General features: G+C 40.7%; 1 protein-coding gene across 9 annotated transcripts in view; it reads right to left on the bottom strand.

Moving 5' to 3' along the window:
- LOC121951210 (receptor-type tyrosine-protein phosphatase mu) overlaps window positions 1-22,969 on the bottom strand; it is a 211,096-nt gene that overhangs the window by 18,720 nt on the left and 169,407 nt on the right. For all 9 annotated transcript variants that reach the window (XM_088085802.1, XM_088085798.1, XM_088085796.1 and 6 more), the window contains 5 exons: window positions 22,418-22,505; window positions 19,673-19,749; window positions 12,374-12,410; window positions 3,222-3,319; window positions 864-980 (listed from right to left, as the gene is read on the bottom strand). In XM_088085802.1, the coding sequence (XP_087941928.1) occupies window positions 864-980; window positions 3,222-3,319; window positions 12,374-12,410; window positions 19,673-19,749; window positions 22,418-22,505 (417 nt within the window). The remainder of the gene's footprint in view (window positions 1-863; window positions 981-3,221; window positions 3,320-12,373; window positions 12,411-19,672; window positions 19,750-22,417; window positions 22,506-22,969) is intronic.

Genomic DNA, 22,969 nt, shown 5'->3' with positions numbered 1-22,969 from the left:
AAGGCAAATGGCCCTATTTGGAGTCAGTGTTTGGTTTGTCCGTTCTGGGCTACTGTAGAAACAAGGTGGTACAAGACGCTGGACTCCGGGAACAAGGACCTGCTCCCTATGTAGATATAAATGGCTCAAACTAAGGTAACAAATACACAAAAAAATGCCAAAATATCCCCCTAAATCCTACACACTGAACATTAATGTTTACTTTGTAGGTGGACTCACTGTCACACATTAACAAATATATTGTGACTGTAACTTGAATTCCTCTTTGTTCAGTAATTAATCAATATTAAACGACCCAGAGGGTCCCACTAGGAAATCATTAGTGAGATATAGTACAAGCTATCTTTCCTTAGCAATAGTATTGGAGGTTTTGCACTGCAAAATACATGATTATTCTGTTAATATTTCTTTGTTTACATGGTCTGTCATTGTCTACAACTTTATTATATAATTTTTTTATTCTGTTGCCATGCTTTTTTTGTATTTGGTGTGGGCATTTTTGCCATTTTTTCCAATACTTTTCAAATCCTTAAATGACGGTTTTAAATCTAGAAGTGTGTTTTTATATAAAATACAGAAAAACACTCATGCTAGTTGAAAAAAGTGGAATCAGAGAATTCAAACCCATATTGCTATGTCCTTGATAAGTTGTTTTAATCAAGTGAACATTTGAAACACAAGTCATTTTTTAAATCAAGTTGAAGTAGCAGAGAAACTTTTAAGAGGTGCTTATGAGCAATGCATGTAACCTAGAACTTATTCAGCCAAACTGCTCAACGGCCGAAGGTTTAGGTCGAGCACTCTGCACAAGTATAAAAGCTGTTTTGAATGTCTTTGTGGACAATAGAGATTATGAAGTGTACCTTCTCTACAGCAAAGGTCCTGATGACGTACTCTGACAGCAGCTCAGTCTCTATCAGCGTCACCTTGATGTCTCTGTAGATCTCAGTGTCATCGGGCCAGTACTTACAGCACTTCACCTGAGAGTGACAAAGGCAAGTGTTTTATAACCACATGCACACAGCACTGTATGCTAACCGCAATGCATTTACATTTGCACACACACACAATGCTTTATTCCATAACATGCTCTCTTACAAATTATTTCTGCGAGTTTGCAAGCCGTGAAGATAATCGTCACCCCGCATTTGCCATCTTATCTTTCAGTGTCTGCAGCATTTCTAAGAAGTCAAAATGAGATTTGCTTCTTATTAGTTTCAACCCCTGGTCAAGGATCTGCTGTAAATGGGAATCTTATGTATCGATGGAGAGCTCATTCTCACATTATTGCTTTTTCATTCTCACGTCGATAATGTGAAAATGAGTCTAAAGGTAGACTGTGCACACCTCTGGAACAGAGCTGAGCGGGGGGCGAGAATTGTCCACCTTAAGTTTTTAACTACCGGCGCAGAGAAATAGGACAAAACATTAAAAGAACAGCACACCACAATTGGATGAGGGAGATATAATGACAATCCAATAATGCTATGAAATAATAAACCCTCAGCTGTTTAAAACAGATTTCCCAACAGAAACCTAAAACACCCCACTGGAAATATTACTTGTATTAGGTATCATAAGAGTGCAAAATTACCCCCCCCCCCTTTCCCCCCCTGTTCAATTAAACTGTTGATACTGAGGGAGTATGGCTGGTAATAGAGATTGAGATCATGGAGGTATATCAGAGAATGATAATTTTTGATGAGGGATAAATGCGACATCAGCCACAACTAGATTTAATTTTCATTTCTGGAGTCTATGCGCTGATTAGGAATGAAATGAGATTTTGGTTTGTGGAGTGACACAGACAGAGGGGGGACTTTCAGGTCCCTTTCTGTGACACCCCTGATGACTAATCCCCGATGACAATCACAAATCCACCGTCCGCTTCCAGCCAGATTGAATTAGGCAAAAGCCATTACCTTATTAGATCACTCTGAATCAGGCGCCTGGTTTGGGGGGGAATTAGCCTTTGGGCTAAATTATGCCAGCATACACACAGATGTTCAGTTGCGTGGGCACACTTGTGAGCGTGTGCGCACCGAACTCATTCGCTTATATGGATAAAGTGTGCGGAAAAGATGCACACGTAGCATCACCTCATCACACATCAGCACACCACCTTCCAAAGCAAATACATCAAAGCACGACGAGCGCCACCCCTGTGTGTGAAACCAGCGGGACACAGAGGCTGCCAGGATTTTCCCAGAGTTCATCAGCAACTGTGCCGAGCAGATGGCCCACTGTGATATGGCGGAGTGATTTTATGGGGCCCTCTGTGGAGCCACCGTCACTGTGACCAACTGTGCCTACCGCCCGCCATTGGACAAGGATCATATAACAGACGGTTTGGGGGCCGGGGCCCGCCGAGGACGGCACCGCAGCTAAGCAGGTGTGGAGAAGGTGTGGGGCGGGGCGCGCTGGGCTCAGCTACTGTAGAGGAACGGCCTAATGAGGTACCTAGAGATGGGCCCATGAATCATTATCAGCTCTGCTACATTTAAGCCCCACCAAAAAATGCACATCAGCGAAATCAAGGTGTGCCTGTGTTTAAGGGGCTTTCAGTGCAAATGTGTTTAAAATTCTTGGAGAAAATCCCCTGGCAGTCAAAGCATTACACTGTACGTTAAGACCTTCATTTTCTCTTGATTATAACCTAACCAGGAGGAACTACAGTGCGAGTTAAGTGGAACAAATTAGGACTGAAGTAGAGCTCTGTTTTTTTTCGAGGCAGACCACATGCTAAAAAAAGAGTCAAGGCTCTGCTTCCAGTTTGAGCATTATGAGCCATCCTCAGCACTCAATAACAGTCCCCTTTTGTCCAGTGGGGACAACATTAAGAGATGTTTCTGCTTAAAGGAGCCTGGTAGAAGCGGGCGGCTACAGCGGAGCATAATCTCCTGTTATGGAGCCACTCAGATGAAACAGTACTCAGTTGCCTGGATGCCTCTCCGGTAATGAAGGCCATCAATCAGTTTCTTCTCACTTCTCACTGATCAGATAGACGGAAAAAGAGCTGGCGGCACATGAGACCCATGCCTCACTAAGCCAGCACGCACACACAAACAGAAACATCTGGACAGTGATGTCCAAACCCACAAAGGCACTAAAAAAAGGATGGCTCCGTTTGTCTTCAGATACAATCAGGCTGTCAGTCGACTGGGGGCACGGTAATCTTATTTGAGATCGGCGGTTAGAGTGAAAGTCTAATTAATACCCACCCTGCCCACTTCCACCAAGTTGGTCACCATGACGATAGCAGCCGTGTTCTCCTGCCAGACCATCCTCCAAAAGTCGAAGACCGTCTCCTGCATGGGGCCTTAGAGAGCGAGAGAGAGAGGTTATTATAGCGTTTTTGAGTTAGTAAATTACATGAACAGTCACTTTATTACACCGTCTATTGATCCTGGTCCCGTTTTATAGAGCTCTTTGCAACTGATGCAACAAAAATCCAGTAAGTCCCTCTTGACCCTCAAAAAATCATTTTTTACTACAGGCCGCTTTTCTCGAAAATGGCCACCATGACTGTAAAGATGAGAGTCTAATCCATCAATACATACACTATATGGCCAAAAGTATGTGGATGCCCAAACAAAGTACATGAACATTAGAGCCATATACGATCTAATTCCAAAACCATAGAGCAGCTTGAGCCTCCACTGCACAGGAAAGACTTTTCACAAAGATTGTGAAACCTGGCTGCGAATATTTGCTCCCACTAAAGGTGTGTTATGTAAGATCTGGGCATAATTTTAGTTTAAAACATTCAAAAAACGAACTAACCCTATCAAAAGCGTGTGAAGAGGTAACACCTTTGACGTTATGTCCAAGATGCCGATGTATTGTACTGCAGAGATATCACTGTTAGGCAGCCAGGGACGAGCCGTCCCCTCTGTAATAACACATCCTGGCCTGAGAGGCGATAGTGAGTCACTGGAGCCTCTAATGTGCTGCGGGAGAGGATGATGAAGTTGAGCCGTCCGGAGCATTTTCAATGTAAAAATACTACCTAAACCAACTGGGTCATATTTTTACATTTAAAATGTCTTGTAACGCATTAACACCTAAAATAAAGTGTTTTTATTTTACATTTGTCCACACTGAGCCACTTCTGACAGTGCGTCACCAGTAAAAATATCTCATGATGGGGCTTGTGCGTTTTCATGTCTTTATAGAAGGGTGTTTTTCCATTTTCCGTGTTTTTCCATTCATAAACATACAACATCTTCAACATAACCGGTTCTGCTCGTGAATCTAAAGACTGCTTGGAAGCATAGGCATAAGGGGACGGGTCCTTTTTTTTCTTTTTTTCTCGTCGTAGTGATTGGCACATCTGGGTGGTGCCGTCAAAAGTGCGTCAGTAATGAGGTCACCGACTTCAGTTTGGGTGATTACGTTCCAGTTTGTCCTGAAGGTGGTGGATGGGGTGGAGGTCTGGACTCAGTGCAGACCAGTCAGGATAGCGAAGCAATGACCCGTGTTACTCTGCTCTCTGATTGGCTTACCTTGATGTAATAATAATAATAATAATAATAATAACAACAATAATAATAATAATTTGAAACTTAACTTAAAAACAGAGCTTACAAAGTGCTTTGAAAAACAAAGCAAAGCAGAAATGGGATACACAACAGCAATATGACAACAGAAAGCCAAAAAGTCCAATTGAATTAAAGCTAGACAAAACTAAGGTAGAGTTAGGATAAAATTTAAACCAGAGGACAAATAATCAATGATGCAAGCCATAAAAAGCCAATATAAAATAATACAAAGAAATAGATCAAAAACAACTGAAGCAATAAAAGCTATAAAACCACAAAAAAAGGAAATAAAACATCAATTAAAAAGGTTAAATAAATTAAAAATGAATAAAAAGATGACATCACGTAAAATTAAGTCTGTAAAAATCGGTTTTTAGATTGATTAAAAAGAAGTCTTGTGTACGTATATGCTGTAGTGATACGTTTATTTTATCCTAACCTCACGCTAATAACGCTTCTCCCTCCGTCTTCAGAGGCAGACAGAGAAGCAGATCAAGTTACACATAATATACACACAGGGGATTTAGAGGTATTACAGTGCTACAGTAACAATGCAGTATACAGAGCATTTTCCCTTCATTTTCACTCCTCGTTTCGAGCATTGAAAAACACGTCAAACCAGATTTATTTATAGGGCTTCCAACAACAGATTCATAGCAAAGTGCTTACTCTACAGCAGAGGGCTTAAATACAGGTGAAAACAAGACGGTACAAATATATCACAAATTTAAAGATCAGGCTAAAGCGTTTGTGTGTGTGTGTGTGTGTGTGTGTGTGTGTGTACATGTGTGTGTATGTGTGTTTGGAAAGCTCAAAGTAATTACCACTACACCTCATCTGCTCAACAGTAACCTTTCCACCAAACCTGACCCTAACGTGTCTGCTGAACATCAAAATAAATGAGCAGCGAGCCATTGAACACCTCCAATATTTAAAACTTCACTGAGCAATAATTGTGGATTGATAGGATTTTAATTATTATTCTGGTTAATTAAAATTATTAATATTAGTTTTAATCAAGCACCAAGTGGAAAAAAAAAATTACTTCTGACAAATTAATTAGTGAATGCAAATCTCTGCAGTTGTGCATTCTCCTGCGCTGGCCCAAATTACCTGGAGACATGACAAATTATGCAGACACACACGCAGAGACACAGGCTAAGACATGGCACAGACACAAACTATTAGGATTTCTCTTCCTTGTCATTTATGTGGTAAATAAATTAAATAACCTTTAGGCTCTTGGAACCTGTTAAAATACAAGTCACGTAAAACAGCTGAGTTAATTCTGTTGGTTTTTGGCTGACGACGTTTGGTCAGTCTCCAACTTTTGACGTGAAATTTAACAATGAGCTTGTCGGTGGCAAAATATTTACATTTTAACACTGTGTTTTCAAGAATTTTTCGAGTATTTCTGCTTCTGTGTGGACAGAACTGCACCAGGATTGTTGTATTCACAATATTTGGGACACATCTTAACCACGCAGAAAGAAGAACAGCTGCATAGTAAATAAATTTAGTGTGAAATATTACGGAAATCTGAATTACCACTGCAGCAAACCAAAGCACCCAACTATTCACTAAGGGGGGGTGCCTGGTTGGATAGTGGATAGAGCGGGCACCCCATGTCGGCTGTGGCAGTGGCTGCGGGTTCGATTCTGGCCTTGGCCCTTTGCTTCATGTCACCCCTCCTCTGCCCCCCCCCCTTTGGTTGTGAAAAACGAACCCTTTATTGTGGATTTTTCACGTAAGAAAGTGCCACTATTCTCCGTTACAGTCTTTTCCCAGGCTGCAATGATGGTGCAGAAACACCAATGGATGTATAAAGTGACCTGGATACACCATTGAAGGCAGAACCCTGTTCATTCCTATGAAAATTCCTCAGTTGATGGGAAAAACGTTTATTTGCCAAGTATAAAAATTACTGGCATGATTTGTGCACGATTTCCCTGCAGAGCAACAACACCAGGAACTTCCGGTTTGGTGCTCCACAAACTTCATTGGGGATAAAATTATTTAATCTTGCGGCTCTTACAGGTTTTCCAAATGTTACTGGACAGAATGGATCAAAGCCTGATAATGCAAACGAGTCCATTTGCAGGACTTTTGGTCACTACGAAAACTGGCTTTAAAACCTGGCGCACTTTCTAGACAGGCACTAAAATGCAGTGATTTAGAAAGTGGGTAAATACTGTTGTTCCAGCACGGGCTGTACAAAAAACTAAAGGTTTTATCAAACATTTAAGTATGTAAACACTTTCTCCAAGAAACCATGATACAACCTGTAAACAAGTGTGATATTTCCTTTTTAAGGTTTTAGGGGCATAGCTAAGCTGTTAAAACACAACCGAGCTGGCGACCTCTGGAGCTTGTCATTCTCCGCTCTCTCCCTTGAGTTCCTGTCTATATCTTTTATTAAATAAAACCATTGAATTAAGGCAGAAATGCCCTGAAAAATAAAAATAAGTGATGTTGCATATAGGAAGACGCTATCAGACACCAGCCGCAGCAGCTCTATCATCCTTTCTAATGATGTAGTGTTTGTGGTCCTTATGGGCTTACATCTCCTGCAACAACATAATTTCCCTCAGGACATCAACAAAGTGCCATCACCGTTTTAATCACTTGATTGATCAAGCCATGTTTGATTTGCTCTCCGTGGCACCTACAGTCTATCCTCCAACTGCGCTCAAGCACAGCCTCGCGTGACATCGTTTAAACCACTTCAGTTTCTCACAAACTGCAAATAAATTCAGGAGACTTTCTGCGTAAAAATAAAAAAAGATAAATGATTCAAAATGAACCATCATCTCAACAATCATGAGCCTGCTGCCAGCTTGTTCATGTGTCTCTTTTTTTGGAAAACTAGAACATTTTGCATAGTGTGTTTTTTTTTTTTTTAAAAAAAGAGAGAATTGAACTTCTGCTGACTTATTTCCATCCCAATTGGATTTGTAGAAATTTGGAACAAAGCTACTCAGTCTCTTCCATTTTTATTCCCACACTTCCTCTGCTATGCATGAGGTGGTTCGTCTCGATTGTAACTGTAGGACCTCAATCTCCAATCCCAGTCACTTCCAGTCTCTCCAATAACTACCCAACCTGATTGAACCACCCACTCGGCTGCCTCCTACACTCGTCCCCGAGGGAGGATACACACTGCTGAGAAGTTTCGTAGAGGGAGACTGAGAAGCAGGACAGCTGGTGTGTAGGACTTCAGTAACACAATAACATTCGGCATTTTATGGTAAATCATCCAATAGGAGGCCCCTGCCAAGCTTCAGCGAGCCAATTTATGTTTCCATATAATGGAGAGATGGAGAAAAGGTGAGGAGGAGACGCTGAACTTGATGACAGCCATAAGGAAGTGAGTATGGCTCTTAATGAATAGCTGGATAAGAACGATCAGATGTCACACAATGTGACAGCTTTCACATTAAAGTGGCGGAAAGATTCAAGAGTTTTGGTAAGAGAGGGAAGTTGGATTTTTCAGAGGCTCGTGTTTTTACCAATCTTCACTGAAAAATAGCTTGATTTTAAATTCAGTTTGGGATCCAAAAGTTGTTGTTTCTCCTACTGCAAGTGATCAGTTACTGTGGTTAACGAGTTGAAAATAGAGCTGTTTTGCAAAATGCCACAACCGGAGGCCACAGAAAGTACACACAAGCCTTTTTTACAGAGGTGACACTATAGGGCTCCTATGAAATCCTTAATTTATGCCACCTTTGCATTTTTACGCAGAACCAAACAACAGCAGCATCGTGTAGCACCAGTGTGTGATTTTAGACAGCATGCCGGCATTGTGGAAACAAAAGTGGAGTGACTGATGTGACACTTAACACAACAGGCTCTAATGTGACATAAAACAAACCTTTAAGCAATGCTTTCTAAACAATAACAATAGCATAACATAATTCTTGCTTGTGTTGTACGTCGCTTTGGATAAAAGCATCTGCTAAATGAAATTGTAGAATTGTAGAATTGTAGCATAACACGGGAGTAACAATTGTTTACCGTCCCTGTTATATGGCGGCTGAACTGGTCCTCTGCTCAGAGGGTAAGAAGCTCCTGAATCTCATTGTTTTCCCAATTTGTGGGCATTTTCAGCTGCAGTTGTTCTTTTTTGAACTGCTGCTAGCTGCTTTTTCAAATCTCCTGCGGTGGCACGCATAACATGCTGTCAGAATATCCCACCAATTATCCCATCCTGTCTGCTGTCCCTTTTACACAAACCTTAATTTGGTGCTGTTACTAACTCTATTGCCGGCTCAAAGGTGAGACAACTGTGTCGCCCTATTCCGTGGTCGTACCTTTTATTCAAAACAGCAAGGTGGCATAAATGCTAAAATACTGAACAGTCAGTGTAAAAGAGACTACAGTTATGCAACGTCAATCGTAATCGCCTGACGCCAGCAGCTGCATCAGCACTAAGGGACAGCTACGTTTGATGGAGTTATCATTACGTAAACACCAATAGCAGCAACATTTATGTAGGAGCTTTTGATATTTTGGTACTAATAGGTCAGGATCTGAAACCAACTTAATACTACTGAACTTTATTTATTTATTGACTATTTATATATACATTCTAGTCTGTTTTATTGTTTTACTAGATGGTATATTGTTTCATCATTTTTAACATTTTAACTATCATTTGTGCTGTTATCCTTTAATTGACCTTTTTTATCTACTACTTAGAGTATCTTATTTATTTATTTACTTATTAATATTAAATTTATTTGTTTTTATCTTTTCATCTATAGGTTTTTTCCTGCCTCTGGTGTTTCCTTACTTATGGTAGCGTTTCCTCAGTTCCTGCATTTAATGAGTACTCTTATTTTAGTTCTTTAATTAATCACAAAGCTTGCTTTTTTAACCAGTGTACATATGTGTGTGTGCATGTGTGTGTGTTGGGGGGCTGGGGTATTTCTTATATTTATTTTATTGTGTTAAGAACTTTGTGTTACAGTTTTGCTTATATGAAAAGTGCTATACAAATACAAAATAAAATACCGCTTATGGTGGACATAAGGACGGATGGTTGGGTGGACAAAGTGACATGAGGGATTTGTAGATTAAGATTTTAAGGACGCCTAAAATACGAGTCTTGATAAAGAGCCTCATTTGAGGGAATGTTTACAGCCTTAAAGGTTTTAGCCACAGGTGAGGAGACAAATTGGGTTGAGTGCTAATTTGAAGAGCTACAAGGTGAGAGCAGTGTTTTAGTACGCTGAGCGCAGAGCTTAGTTGAAGAAGTTTGGAGCAGGCACTTCACAGAGGAAGAACACCGGCAGAAGCCTCACTTCCAGCTGTCAGAGAGCTAACGCTGCTGCAGCCGACGCTGTGTTTTGGGACTATAGGCCTGTTCCTCCTCAGAAGAGAGGAGTGTGACAGCTGTAGAAATCCCCCAGCCAGGTACGCCGCAAAACTCCTGTTCCAACGTGAGCGCATACACACTTACAGACAAACAGCGGCGCTCCCGTCTTGCCCATTAATATTACATTCGGCAGACTTTGGAATAATGTACACTCACTTATCATTGATTTGCTCTCTCTCTCTCTCTTTCTATCTCCCACCACCACCCCACCCCCGCTGGGCTTTGAGATGTTAACCTGTAAATAATAAAACTTTTGCGCTGCTGGTGACATTTGGTGCTTGTGAAGGAGGGGAGAGAAGAGCGGAGAAGACCAGAGGGGGAAAGCTTGATGAAATTGAACCCTTTCCCACGTCATGAATATTTTCCACATCACCAGGAGGATGCAGGGACTTATCAGAGCTGTTTTGCACCCTGGCTTCAGTGTAATTCAGTCTCTTCCAGGAGGAAGCTCGTGTCTGATCGGTATTTAAACGATCCGCAGGACATAAAAATGGACAGAGGCGAGGCGGCGAACTGGGAGGGCTGAGCTGCATGCACACGCTCAATCTGCTAAGTAGGTGCAGTTGGTGAATTACTGAGTTGTTGTAGTGCTGCAGCAAAAAAAAGGAAAAAAAGCCCTGGATGAGAGAATGACCTACATAATGAGGAGCGGAGCTTGGGTGATGAGGCTTTTATGGAGTGACAGCTGTTCTACCTGCCGTTGTCACCTTGACAGAGCAAAGGGACTCATCAATAAACCCCAAACTAATGAGTGTCATTGTAGTTTATGGCATAAGAGAACGGGGACAACGTTATCCCACACGTCTGCCATATTAAGCACATCCTCAGCCGCCCCCACAACCAATTTATGACAAAGATTTTTTAGCTTATCCAGCAGTATTGCGAGTATCATCATTTTCTGAGCTGGTCCCAGTGGACCCTGAGTGGAAGTGTCACTCACTGAAAAACTTTACTGGGGGAGAGAAGAGACTACTTCCTCATTTTCAGCAACTGTGCCAATGCCCAGGTGCTCTTTTCAGGTGCTACAGTATGCAGTTTGTCTGACTGAGAGAGACACGTCTGTGTCTGGCTTTCCTATCATCTTGGGCTGCTCTTTGCCTCAGTGTCAGCAGACTGAGCCTTCCTTCCTGTCAGTCTGCCGGAGCTGATGATGAATTATAAAAGGGCCTGCTCTCCCTGAGAATACAGATGTTTCCACGCACACACACACACACACACACATGCACCCGCACGCACGCACACACACATCTCCCCTCTTTGGATGACTCTACATTGTGCTTGCGATACCATCGTTGGAAAATGAGGACTTATTATGCAAGCTCAATGAGAAAACAGGGGCTAATTAATTTGAATGGAAGCACGTTTGGCTTCTTGAGCTTTTCATCTTAGAGAGGGCTTCTCTGACTGCCGATCTCCATATGCATATTTTTTATTTTGAATGAAATGCTCTTAATGACTATAAGACAATTATGGAAGTCAAAATAATCCAGTTGAAATTCTGTCGGAGGTGAACGCGGCTGTTAAAGTGGCCTGTTTTTGTGAACCGGAGCCCCGCAGGAGAGAGGCGACACTTGACAGACGGCTCAGTTTGGAGCGTTTGACTCTGTGGTCAGCGTACAGCAGGTGCTGTGCATACAGGCAGACAGACAAACAGAGCAGGCGCTGCCTGATTGGTATGCCATCTCTTTCTGAAGTAAGAGCAAACAGAGGGCTGTTTTTAATTGAGACACTGAGGAAGAGAGGCAATGCACTAATAAACAGGTAATTATGCAACTCCCAGCTCCGCCAAAGCAGATTGTGAATCCATTAAGGCCTCTTCGCAAAAACGCCTCATTTTTTTTCTCTCTCCCTCCACTGACTTTTTTTTTCCCCTCCAAAGTGGTGCGCAAAATCCCCATGCACGCAGCCCTGTTGTGTGGGAGTGAGGCTCTTGACGCAAAATTCATAACAATTAACCATCAATCAGACTTAACCTCTGGGGTCACGGTAAGTGCTCCTCGCCCTGTGAATCTGCCGGCCAGATTAACACAGTGACAAAATGTGCCTGTACATGTCGGCTAATCCATTTATTTATTCAGCTTTCTCCCAGACTGCCTGATTAATCGCTCCCACACCACCAATGGAAGGAAAGAGGGATGAGACGGCGAGAGAAAGTGTGCTGTTCTGCTCGCTCAGAGGTCCGTAAGTGTGTGTGTGTGTGTGTGTGTGTGTGTGTGTTTCTGTGCACTGAGCAGTACCAGATTCCCCGAACACACACTTGACTGAGCATCAAAGAGGAGTTTACAAGAGCGTATGTAAACAACGATGGGGATGTTCGGAGAGATATTCGCCAAACACCTGCACACATCCACCACCCCCAAAACAAACAGACAGCCTTAAATTCTCGCCGCCCACTCATTTCAACCAAGAATGCCTTGCAATTTCTTTCTTTTTTTAAAGAAAGTTTTATTCTTACCTTGAGTGGCGATGTAGTGATTTGGCCTGTGGTAGCCCTAAAAAGAGAAAAAAGCGAGAGAAGAGTCACTTCACTTTCTTCCTACTTATAAAAGACCAGCTGTCTTAAGGCCTCAGAAAACACTCATTGTCTTTGATATTTAGTCTGAAAATGCAGGTTGACCTTTGCACGCACATTTCTACATCATAAACTTACAAGCAATACACTTTAATTATTTCTCTTCCTCAAGTGTGGTTGTATGAGTTACAGCGATTTGAAATGACTGAACACAGGAGCTGCTGGTCTATCGCCGCCTCCATCAGTTATTTTGTTTGTATTATTGTGTGACTTTTCTTGTGTTGCTTTTAGATTCCTCTCACAAGTCTTTAAACCTTTGAACCCTGAACAAATTGATATTTTTTCAGAAACATGGAAATAGGCAATACATTTTTCATAAATTGCAAGAAATCAGTAGATTTAGAAAATTGATTTTTAAAAAGCTGGAGAAAAATTATTAGGGGAAAAAAGAAAGATGTAATGATATATATACAGTATATATCATATATATATATATTATTTTCAGGAAATGGCCTTGTACTTTTTTGCGAACTTCTTGCAAATGTTTGGGTCATTTCTCTTTCATTGCTCATTGCCTTATGCCATGTTTTTGAAGGAAATCAAGCCAATTTTTCAATGTTCACAGGTTTCAAAGGGTTAAAAGGGCAAGTTTGTATTCACTAAGGTAAGATTCAATAAAGTCACATAATAACTCAAACTATCTAACTGATCGAAGCAACGGTAGACCAGCAGCTTCTGTGTTCAGTGAGTTAAAATTACTGTTTTTCTCAATGGAGTTTACTGGCTTTGACGAGAGCATAGACGGAGACTTTAAGCTATTATTGGCTTTCCTGTTGAAAAAAAGACTGTCTGAAAAAAAGATAAAGCAGTGAAAACACTCTTAAAATCAGGTACACAAGCTGATTTTGATTTTTTTTAGGTTGGACGTGTTTCTGCTGACCCTCATCCACAGCAGTACATTGCTTAGCTTCTGTGTCAGACTCCGGCCTGCTTCTCCAAACTGAGTGACTGTCATCTACTGTTTGTAATACACTGACTATGGATAAAACCCCACTTCAAAAAAAAAAACCCACAACTGTCCCTTTAAGAGTAAATGTGTGAGATTTTTGTGTGAAAACACTGTACACAGTCAGGCTGCCAGCTGTTTGCTACTGTACGCACATTCAGCTCTTTGTTTCAACGTCTGACTGGAAAACGCTGGTGATGGATGCAGCCGGATACGAGATGCATAAACACTCTCCATCACACACTCTACATGCAGCACACCTCTGGAGTAAGCAGCCAAAGTGTTGATAATCCCCAAGATACAACTAACAGCACTGATCTTCACAATAGGCCCCTAGTCTCACGGATTACTCTAATCCCTTCAAGTTTTATTTGTCCAATTCCTTGTCTCCTCTCTGGAGATATGAGGCAGGAAACAAAACATTAGGACTTAAAGGCTCTTCCCCGGCCCTGCCTCCTCTTGATTGTCTTCCCCCCTCTCCCCCTCTCCACCCACCCCTGCTGCTCTGCTTATCTCACTCATATTCAATTTAACTTGGACTGTGATTAACGCTCCTCCAATGAAGGGAGAAACACACAAAGGATATTTTCCTCACTCTCTCTCATCCACAGGGCTCTTTCAGCTCATTCAACTGTCCTCCATTTTTAATGACTTCTTTATCTCTGGACTGAGGAGGAGATTTGTTTGTGCTTTCATGTAAGTTCTGTCAAGTAAAGTGGAGGCCCAGTACGCCGTCGGATTAGAGGGGGAGAGACAGGAAGAAAGCAGGGCCCTGACAGTGACTGTCAGGTGAGTAGAGCTTACTATAAATGGACTCGCCGTTTTTGGACGCTTGTTACATTAGAGCGTGTCTTCGTGATCAACAGAAAGAGATGAATGCACGAATGTCCGTGTTGAAATTATTAATTGAACAGGCTTTGTTTCCAGGGATGTGTAAATTACTAAAGGGGAATTAAATATGTGTTATGCTCTTTGTGTCTTGCTGCATTGCTGATATTACAATGATCATTTACATTAATTCTTTCCAGTAACAACGGGCTGTAGAATGTCTAAAATATGCAGCATGAAATGTTTTTGCCTGTGGGCATGAATTTGTAATTTCAGCTTGAATATCATTAGTTTGCCCACTTTTGCAAATCTGGGGTACCAACCTGATCACATACAATACAAAATACATTTAGAAACAACTTATTTACTTTGACAAATGCAATTTAGAGAAAACATAGAGAGTAAATCCTGCTTCTGTTCACTGGCGAAGTGTAACATCTTTATATTAAACAAAACCCACAGGGAACTGCAAAGCAGGATCGCTAAAAGGGCAAAGTAAGAAACTGCCCTGAGGCCTCAGACCCTGAGGGGCCCCCAAAAGCTCCAAATTTATTGGGTGTCAGTAGTTTTGTGATAATTTATGGCAATAAGTTGTGATTATGCACAACTAATGCGCTATATAAGTAATTATGGTCCTTCTTTCTGCAATTCTCCACTGCATAGACTAAGGTGAACCAGGGTAACAATAGTGCCATCTTTTACAAGCTTTACATGTAGTAAGGTTTAAAGTGTGTGGTAAAACTTCTGTTGTACAACCAATATTGTCATTTTGCTTTTAAATAATTTCAATAATAAAAAAATAATGTATAATAATAAAAACAGTAACGATAATAATAATAATAATAATAATAATAATAATAATAATAATAATAATAATAATAATAATAATAAAATAACTATTATTTAAAACCACAACATAGTAATAATAATAATAATAATAATAATAATAATAATAATAATAATAATAATAATAGGAAGTAGTATTAGTAGTGTCATTATTAGATCTGATGGTCTTATTTCCTTTTCAATCTAATTGTTAAGGGTCCAATCCAAACCTCTGTATGACTTTGCATACCCTTAAATTGTTGAAGGACTTAAGGGGTTAAGAAGTGCCAGTTTTAAGAGGCCATTTAAAGGGGAACACCACATAAATTAAATATTCCAATATGTTATTTCCACAATTTGCCTGCATCAATATTTGAGAATATGAGCTACTCTCCCTCAAAGCCAGAAACCAGCGTAAGTCATCAGAACATCGTCCCGGCTGCTTTCACTGTCATCTTTATATCTCTCTACATTTGAATTTCAGCACTCAATTTTTTGGATAATGGAAGTGTTTTTTTTTTGTGTTTACTAATAATTTTGGATGGCTTTAGACCATACTAACATTATACATTAAATCTGAAGTAGGTGTTATTCCCCTTTAAACAGTGAGTAGCATCATTTTCATGTAAAGTCAGAATATAGTACTTTGTACTTTGGCCATATTTAAAGATATTTAACTTTTTGCAAAATATTCCCAATTGGCTGCTCAATACATAACGACACACTAATATAGACTTACGCTTAAATTTCAAAACAATATTGGTGGAGCCCTGTTGCTCAGGCAGAACCAAAACTTTTGATTTGTGAATGGTGTGCAAGTTACCACAAACAGCAGGTTGTCGAAACATGCTTAACATGACCATAAAAACAAGAACAATGCTTGAATTGTCAGGACAAACTGACATTTTGCATCATCAGTGAAGGGTTTGGTTAGTACAAACAAAACTGCCAACACCTTTTTTTCCTTATATTAATAAAAAATGCTTGTAAAAATGAGTTGTATATATGAGTGTAATCATTAGGAGAGGAGGCCAGGGGCACCTGAGTGGCTTGATCTCTGTGCACATGATGAACTCCACAGTGTATCACTCCATTATTTTAGTATACAGTGCACAACATCAGCAAACCTCTTTGTGCCCTGTGTGCACACAAATGCTACTCAGCAGACAAAAGGCCATTACACTATGTTTCCTTGCCTCCTAAATGCTTATGAAAATACTCAATCAGCTGCAGAGAAAAGAAACATACCCCACTGGCTCTGCTTACTCGTACATGACTCGAAATAATCGGCAGTATAATAGAGTACAATAACAAACACTGTGGGAAATGTTCTACACATAAGAGTTTATTGGGCAGGACAGGCTTCTAGATGGGTTAAAAAGCTTTCTGAAGAGCAAAAACATCATTACCCATCTGCCTGCATTTCGACTAAGTACTTTTTCAATGAAGCTGGCAGAGCAGTGGAAATCCTTTTCAATCAGAGCCCTCTTTAATATGCGTGTATTCTTATCTTATAATGGGGCCCTCTCTATTGTGAGAGTCTTCTCTGCAGCGCCCCTTTTTGCAGCATAATGGGCCATAAACTGAATAGTGGGAAAGGTAAATAATTTAAGCCCCCCGCATTTGCCGTGGCACACCTTGCATTATGAATTTATGTTTGAAGGCGTAACAAGAGATTACAAATTACCACATTAGGGGGGGGGGGATGGGAGACGGAGTGCGAGTTCTCTCCTGAGCCGAAAAAGCACTTAGAGAGTCAGGTACATCACCAGGCCATTACACATGGAGCGGAAGCACCTGCTCACAGAGGCCAATGAGCTGCTGTGATTGGACACATCCGGATACTGACACGACTATCAACAGCAAATCAGGTCAGATCAGACCAGGTTCTATATTGTGTGAGCTAAGTGGGTTATATCTGTTTCAAACGGGTTGCATGTCGCACGCTACTTTTTAATGACTTTTACTTACTGTAAATGTAACACTAAGTCGCTCGAGTGCATGTAAGTGCAGGGCTGCGAGCATTCGCCTGTGGTAAGACGTATAACAAAACCTATGTAGATAACGGCTGTCATCTTTGATTCACTATTCTGTGTGTGAGGGTTTTTCAGTGTCTGACAGAGGAGAAGGCAGCCGTCTCAAAGCGAGGCTTACAAAAAAAAGCTTGGTAATTTCTCAAGACTGTCATCACCAGAAAATGACAGCACTGGTTGCTTGTTGAATTGCTTAAAATGGCCAGATGGGACAATGACAGGATTGTGAAAATGTTGACCGTCACCTTGCAGAAGTAGAGGCCGCAGTTGTCTGAGTTTGTTATCATGCTACAAAACATCTGAAGGTGTAGACGCACCAGGCCAGTTTTGGGCTGCACAGCATCTGCGGCTTTGCTACAATTATTTACCTCTGTTGTGCTCTGTGCAATGGTGTCTGTTGATGAAACATCTGAAGAGCTGATTTGGCGAAAAACGGCATGTTTGGTTGCCAAATTTAAGTGAAGAGGAGATTAACGACAATGAGGAAAGCGAGCAAACGACTGAAGTCAAGAGGCCCCACACAGGAGCCTCTTCTCCAAGGTGTCGACAGATATCACACATTTAAATTTATTGTTTTTTAAAACCTTTCTGAGCGCATTTTTAACTAAATTAAAGATTGATTTTTGGACAAATCATCCTCTAATTCAAGCATTACAAGTAAAAAGGTAAATGATGTATATGTCTAAATATATGGTTTCTGGCTGAGGTTGGTTATGTGTATGAGTGAGTGTGAGTTGGGTTAATCTACATTTTACTAACAAGTAGGGAAACAACAAGTATAGGTTTAAAGATTTGTAACATCAGAAATGTGGACTTTTATGCAAGAGACTCGTGAAAAAATGAAATTTAAAGTTGGATAAATGAAATTAAATCAAATATTTGTGGCAATTAAAGTCTTACAAATTATAATTCAAGACTATATAATGACTTTTAAGGGAAAATATTAATACAATTTAATTAAGACCTTTAAATAAGACCTTTTAAGGCTTTTTAAGGGCCTGCTGAAACCCTGTTTATATTGTACATCTTCGTGGTGTGCTCAAGTGCAACTTTCTGGCTGAGACACAGACGATGTGAGGCGACGTAACAGTCGGTCTGTGCCAACGCTATTTTTTTTTTCATAGCGTCAGTTTGGTGTGTCAGGGCCTTTAGGTAGGAGATCGATGTGGACGGTTGACAGATGACTGATGGTTTCTAGAGTAAGTACACTTCAACATGCGTTGACCATAACCATGTTTCATTAAAGCAAATAGTTAGAGATCGCAAATTCAACAATACTTTTAAACCATTGCTTTGAAACGTTTTAAAACCTGTTCACTCTACATTGGCATCTGCTGGTAGAAGCTTGCATTGCACTCATTTATCATTGTTTTTGTTGTAAGTTCCCTTTTCCCAGCCCAAAAGCCTGTATAGCTATAATATAGTTATATGTATCTATATAAATCTATAAATATATATGTGTGTATATCTACTTATATATAATATATTATAAGATTATATGTATGTATTTGTCAGTCTATCTGTCTTTCTATCTATCAATCTACCAACAACTCAGCTCAATTCGCACAAATCTCCCTCTACTTCCTCGCTACAACACAACACCTCAAACGCTCGCATTTCCCGCGGCCTTTTAAAACTCTCTGCCCGGGTTTTGTACATGAATCTATTATAAATAGGTTTAGTACTGATCACGTGACATTTCGAAACCTGTCTCGAGCTACGTGCCGAAGCCGGAAGTGACGAAACGTTTCGAAACAGTTCCATCTTGGGTGTCGAATTTGCCATCGCTACAAATAGTTGCCTCAACTTAGTCAACCCTTGACTATGAAGTGTGAACAAATCAGAACATTTTTAGTCCTTTTTGTGTCAGCAATATTGTCTGTTACGGAAAGCAAAGACAAATGACCTACTTGTACATTTAAGAATAAAAACTGTAGAATTGTTTACTTGATAGATTTAAGACAAATATATTTTCATGTAAATAAAGCAACGGAGGAGTTATGTAGTAATAGAAATCTTTTGACTTATTTAATGCTTATTTCTTTATTTTTTCTTCTCTTTGTGCTGTTCAGAGCACCGTATTGTACTCTTTGTTGAACTTGTTTTTTTCCCTCGACTTTTTCTCCATCTTTACAACTTCACTAACTAATCATCCATGAAACTCTACTTTTTCTTCTCATTTTTTGGTTTTCACAATGTGTTCGTGCTGTTGTTCAAAGCAAAGTCCAAAACTATAACCTCAGTTTCCCCCGTGTGCTGGTTTGCCTTTTTTCTCTCCCAGCGCTGTCAGCCTCTGATCTTCATTCCTCTTAATATATCCAATGAATAGAGTGATACAGCAGCCCTCTAAAGTTGAATAAAAAGGCACTGTGTGTGTATGTGTGTGTGACTGTTTCTGTCTGTATGTATCTGTGTGCATGTGATGGGCAGGCAGTAGGGGCCGCTTTGTCCCTCAGGCCCCCCACGACGGTGGCACCAGCGCCCTCTCTCTCCCCGAGAGGAAGCGCAGTGACCTTTGCGTTGGTGGCGCTGGCTGGTGTGTGTACTTACATCAACGTAATTTGCATTAATGTAATCGGAGCTCTGTTCCCCCTCCAGGGCCTGCAGCCTGACACGGGAGTGATCATCTGGAAGAGAGGCGGAGAGGAAGAAACCAGCGTTGAATTAATCATATTAACGAGGGCATCAGGAGAAGAAAGGCGGGAGAGGGACAGAGAGACAACAGAGGAGCAGAGAGGGCTGATGGAGGAGTGATCAGACGGGCATCATGCTGTGGCACAAATGAAATTAGAGTTGTAGAAATGCAACATGGCTGATTAATGGCCACTGTCATGTGACTAAGCCTGGATGACAAAAACAACAGGCCTCATTCACTAATGTGTGCATAGATATATTCTTAGGTTGCACACAAAATAAGAGTGCTAGCAAACTAAATGTCAGATTCATGACATGTACGCACCGCCCAATATTGTTCTTAGCAGCGTGCATATGTTAGTGAATCACAATCACTCTAAACTCAAAGGTGCATACATGCTATCTGCAAATCAGCATAGTGCCACACCCTATTTCTCTATACAAGGAGATGTATTTATATGTTTGCCTGTGTTCAAGGGAGAAAGTGGTGGAAAAGTTCCTGTGCCCATATTGGTGAATTTCTCAGCAGTCAGAAACAGCTGATAAGCCGTTTGTCACTCCCTTCAAACAAGTTTTGTGAGTCTCTGAAAATACTCTCTCTCCTGAAGGCACGGGCTGCAGCAAAGCTAGATATCTTAACACCTGCTTGGAGGTAGATCAGAATCTTTTATATGCCCTTTTATATACGAGCAATTTAATGTCGCCGGAAATACTTGGATGTTGCTGATCTTTATAGAATAAGTCAATAAAAACTATGAAAACCAAAACAGTGACATTATAATATGGACATTACCATGTAGTCAACTATAAGCGAAGACTGGGACACTCAGTTTTTATCGCTGAATATTGTTGTCTTTAAAGCCTATTCAATGAATGAATGTGTGTTTAAAAGTGTGTGTTTATATTTTCTCAGGCAGACCGGACTTTCTTATTTGTGTGCGCATGATCATGAATCTTGGATTTGAACGTTAAAACATTCGTACGGTACACAGAAGCGTAGCACCAAATTTCTGGGCCGTATGCACAAGCAGCCTCTAGGGGCCGAATTGGACTTAATCTCCTAATCCATGTCTTCATGCACCTTTATTAATTTCATTTCTTTGCAATGTCAGTTTGGTTTCTTTACCGTCCTCTTTTTGTCTTTTACGCACAGATTTGTGCATGCACACTGTTTTTGAATGAGGCCCAATGATGCTGCTGTCAGTTAAAAACAGCGACACGACATGCATGCACATCATGCACTGTGCTTCAGGCATCAGGTGCTGAGGGGGGCGCCGAATGAGCGAGTGTTCATCAGTCATAATCAGGGTGATACATAACAATTTAAGACAAAGTACAATTACAATAGGCACCATTACACCATTATAGGCAGCGGTGAGACCAAGCCATTGCTTTGCAAGTTACAAATAAGTCTCAAGTCTTTGCATTCAAGTCCTAAGTCAAGTCCGAAGTCTCTAACTTTGAGTTTGAAGTCCATAAGAAGTCAAAATTGTGCTCTTCCCCAATCTTAAAATTTGTATTTAAACAAATACGCCTGAACTTAATCTGAACAGAATGAATTCTGTATGTTTCTGCCCTGTCTTGTTGATTTCAACTTATTTCATATTGAATAAATGTTGATAACGTTTTCTTTTTCCAAAAATGGGTGGGGGGGTCCAAGTGAAGTCATGAGTAATTGCTGTTAAACGTGAATTGAATGAATTGTCAAGTCAAGTCTAAAGTCACTTAACTTGTGACTCGAGTCCAAGTCATGTGACATGAGTCCACACCTTTGACTACTGACTCATGCCATGCAGCTCCCTCTCTCGCTGACCAAAACTCCACTTATCTGTCATTATTCTGTGGATTGCTACTATGAATGAAAAATTGGACCAAAAGTTTTATTACAACCACAAAGCAATTATGCTTAGGGCACCCAAATGGCCAACAACGGCCTTGGTTAAAAACCTTGATGATATGAATTTAAGAGCAAAAAGTAATAATTAAAATCTTATTTCAGAACTAATTGACCCTAGGTGTAACTTTCTCTATGGAATTCCTTTATAAACCTTCAATAAATGGTTAATAAGGTCAGCAGAATGGAGAATTGGATGGCAACAGAATTGATATGTGGTATAATATGATGAATAAGGAGATACATTTATGGTTAGATGTGTTTGTGAAATGAAAATCATGCAGCCTTGACTCTGGATAATGCTCATATTTCAATATATTGTTGTAACTCGCTGTATTTTTCGTACATCATTTGCATTCAAGTAATTTTCTTCAGGGTTTTTCAGTGACAGCAGTGATTAATGAGGGTTAAAATTAACTGTCCAATCAGCTTTAATTGTCAAACTTGCATCGCAGCTCAGCCCAAGTTTGGATAGGCAATACGAATTAATTGTGAAATCAAATTCAACATTTCTATAAACACTGCCGATGCTACATGTTATGTGCCATATGCTGCACGGCTTAGTTCTCATAACTGAAAAGACACTGCGGGAAGATGAATATAAAAGTAGATTGGAAAGGTCAAAGCTGCTCTCGTTGGCTGATAATAAAACTCTGTTTGAGCAGCTTATAGTTATCCAGAGTCACAAGCCTGGCCAATAAATCAGCCAGAAGAATGGGAACGGCACACAAAAATTCATGAGCGCTCAGGAGGTGCTTTGTACACACATGCAATAATATTCCCATATCGGTTCTTCATGCGGTTCTCATCCTTCTTGGCAGAGTCCCATGGCGCAGACTGTCCTTCAAAAAAGCTCTGAAAAAGACAGAAAACAGAGAACAGAGAGAGGGGAGATGAAATATGGTGTCATGTGTGAGCACTCTAAATGATAACCAGGCTACAGAACACAGTCTTCCTTTTTCAGCTCTACAGAAAAAAAAGGGAAGGGAACATTGGCAATAGAAAGGAAGACACGCGGAGAGATATATTCACATCATTATTAGACATGAAACACAGAGAGGGTTGTGGATCCTGGGGAGCTGTGTCAAACAGCAAGTGCCATTAGGGCAGTAACGGCGGGTGTCACGCTCAAACCTCTCCCCCTGCGCCGCTCTGCCGGGCGGAGCCACCGCAGCGGCTGTCTGTCTGCCTCATCTGAAGGACTCAATCAGCTCGTCGCGGGGAAAAATAAAGCCAGCTCATCGTCTGCAGATCAAAACCGCTCCGCTCAGATTACCCTCATGAAATATTTATCATCCCTCGCTGGGGAGATTTCCATT

Source organism: Plectropomus leopardus, chromosome 12 (assembly GCF_026936395.1).
Source record: "Plectropomus leopardus strain MGB_pleo_1.0 chromosome 12, ASM2693639v1, whole genome shotgun sequence".
Taxonomy (NCBI): domain Eukaryota; kingdom Metazoa; phylum Chordata; class Actinopteri; order Perciformes; family Serranidae; genus Plectropomus; species Plectropomus leopardus.
This window is presented reverse-complemented; position numbering and strand designations above follow the sequence as displayed.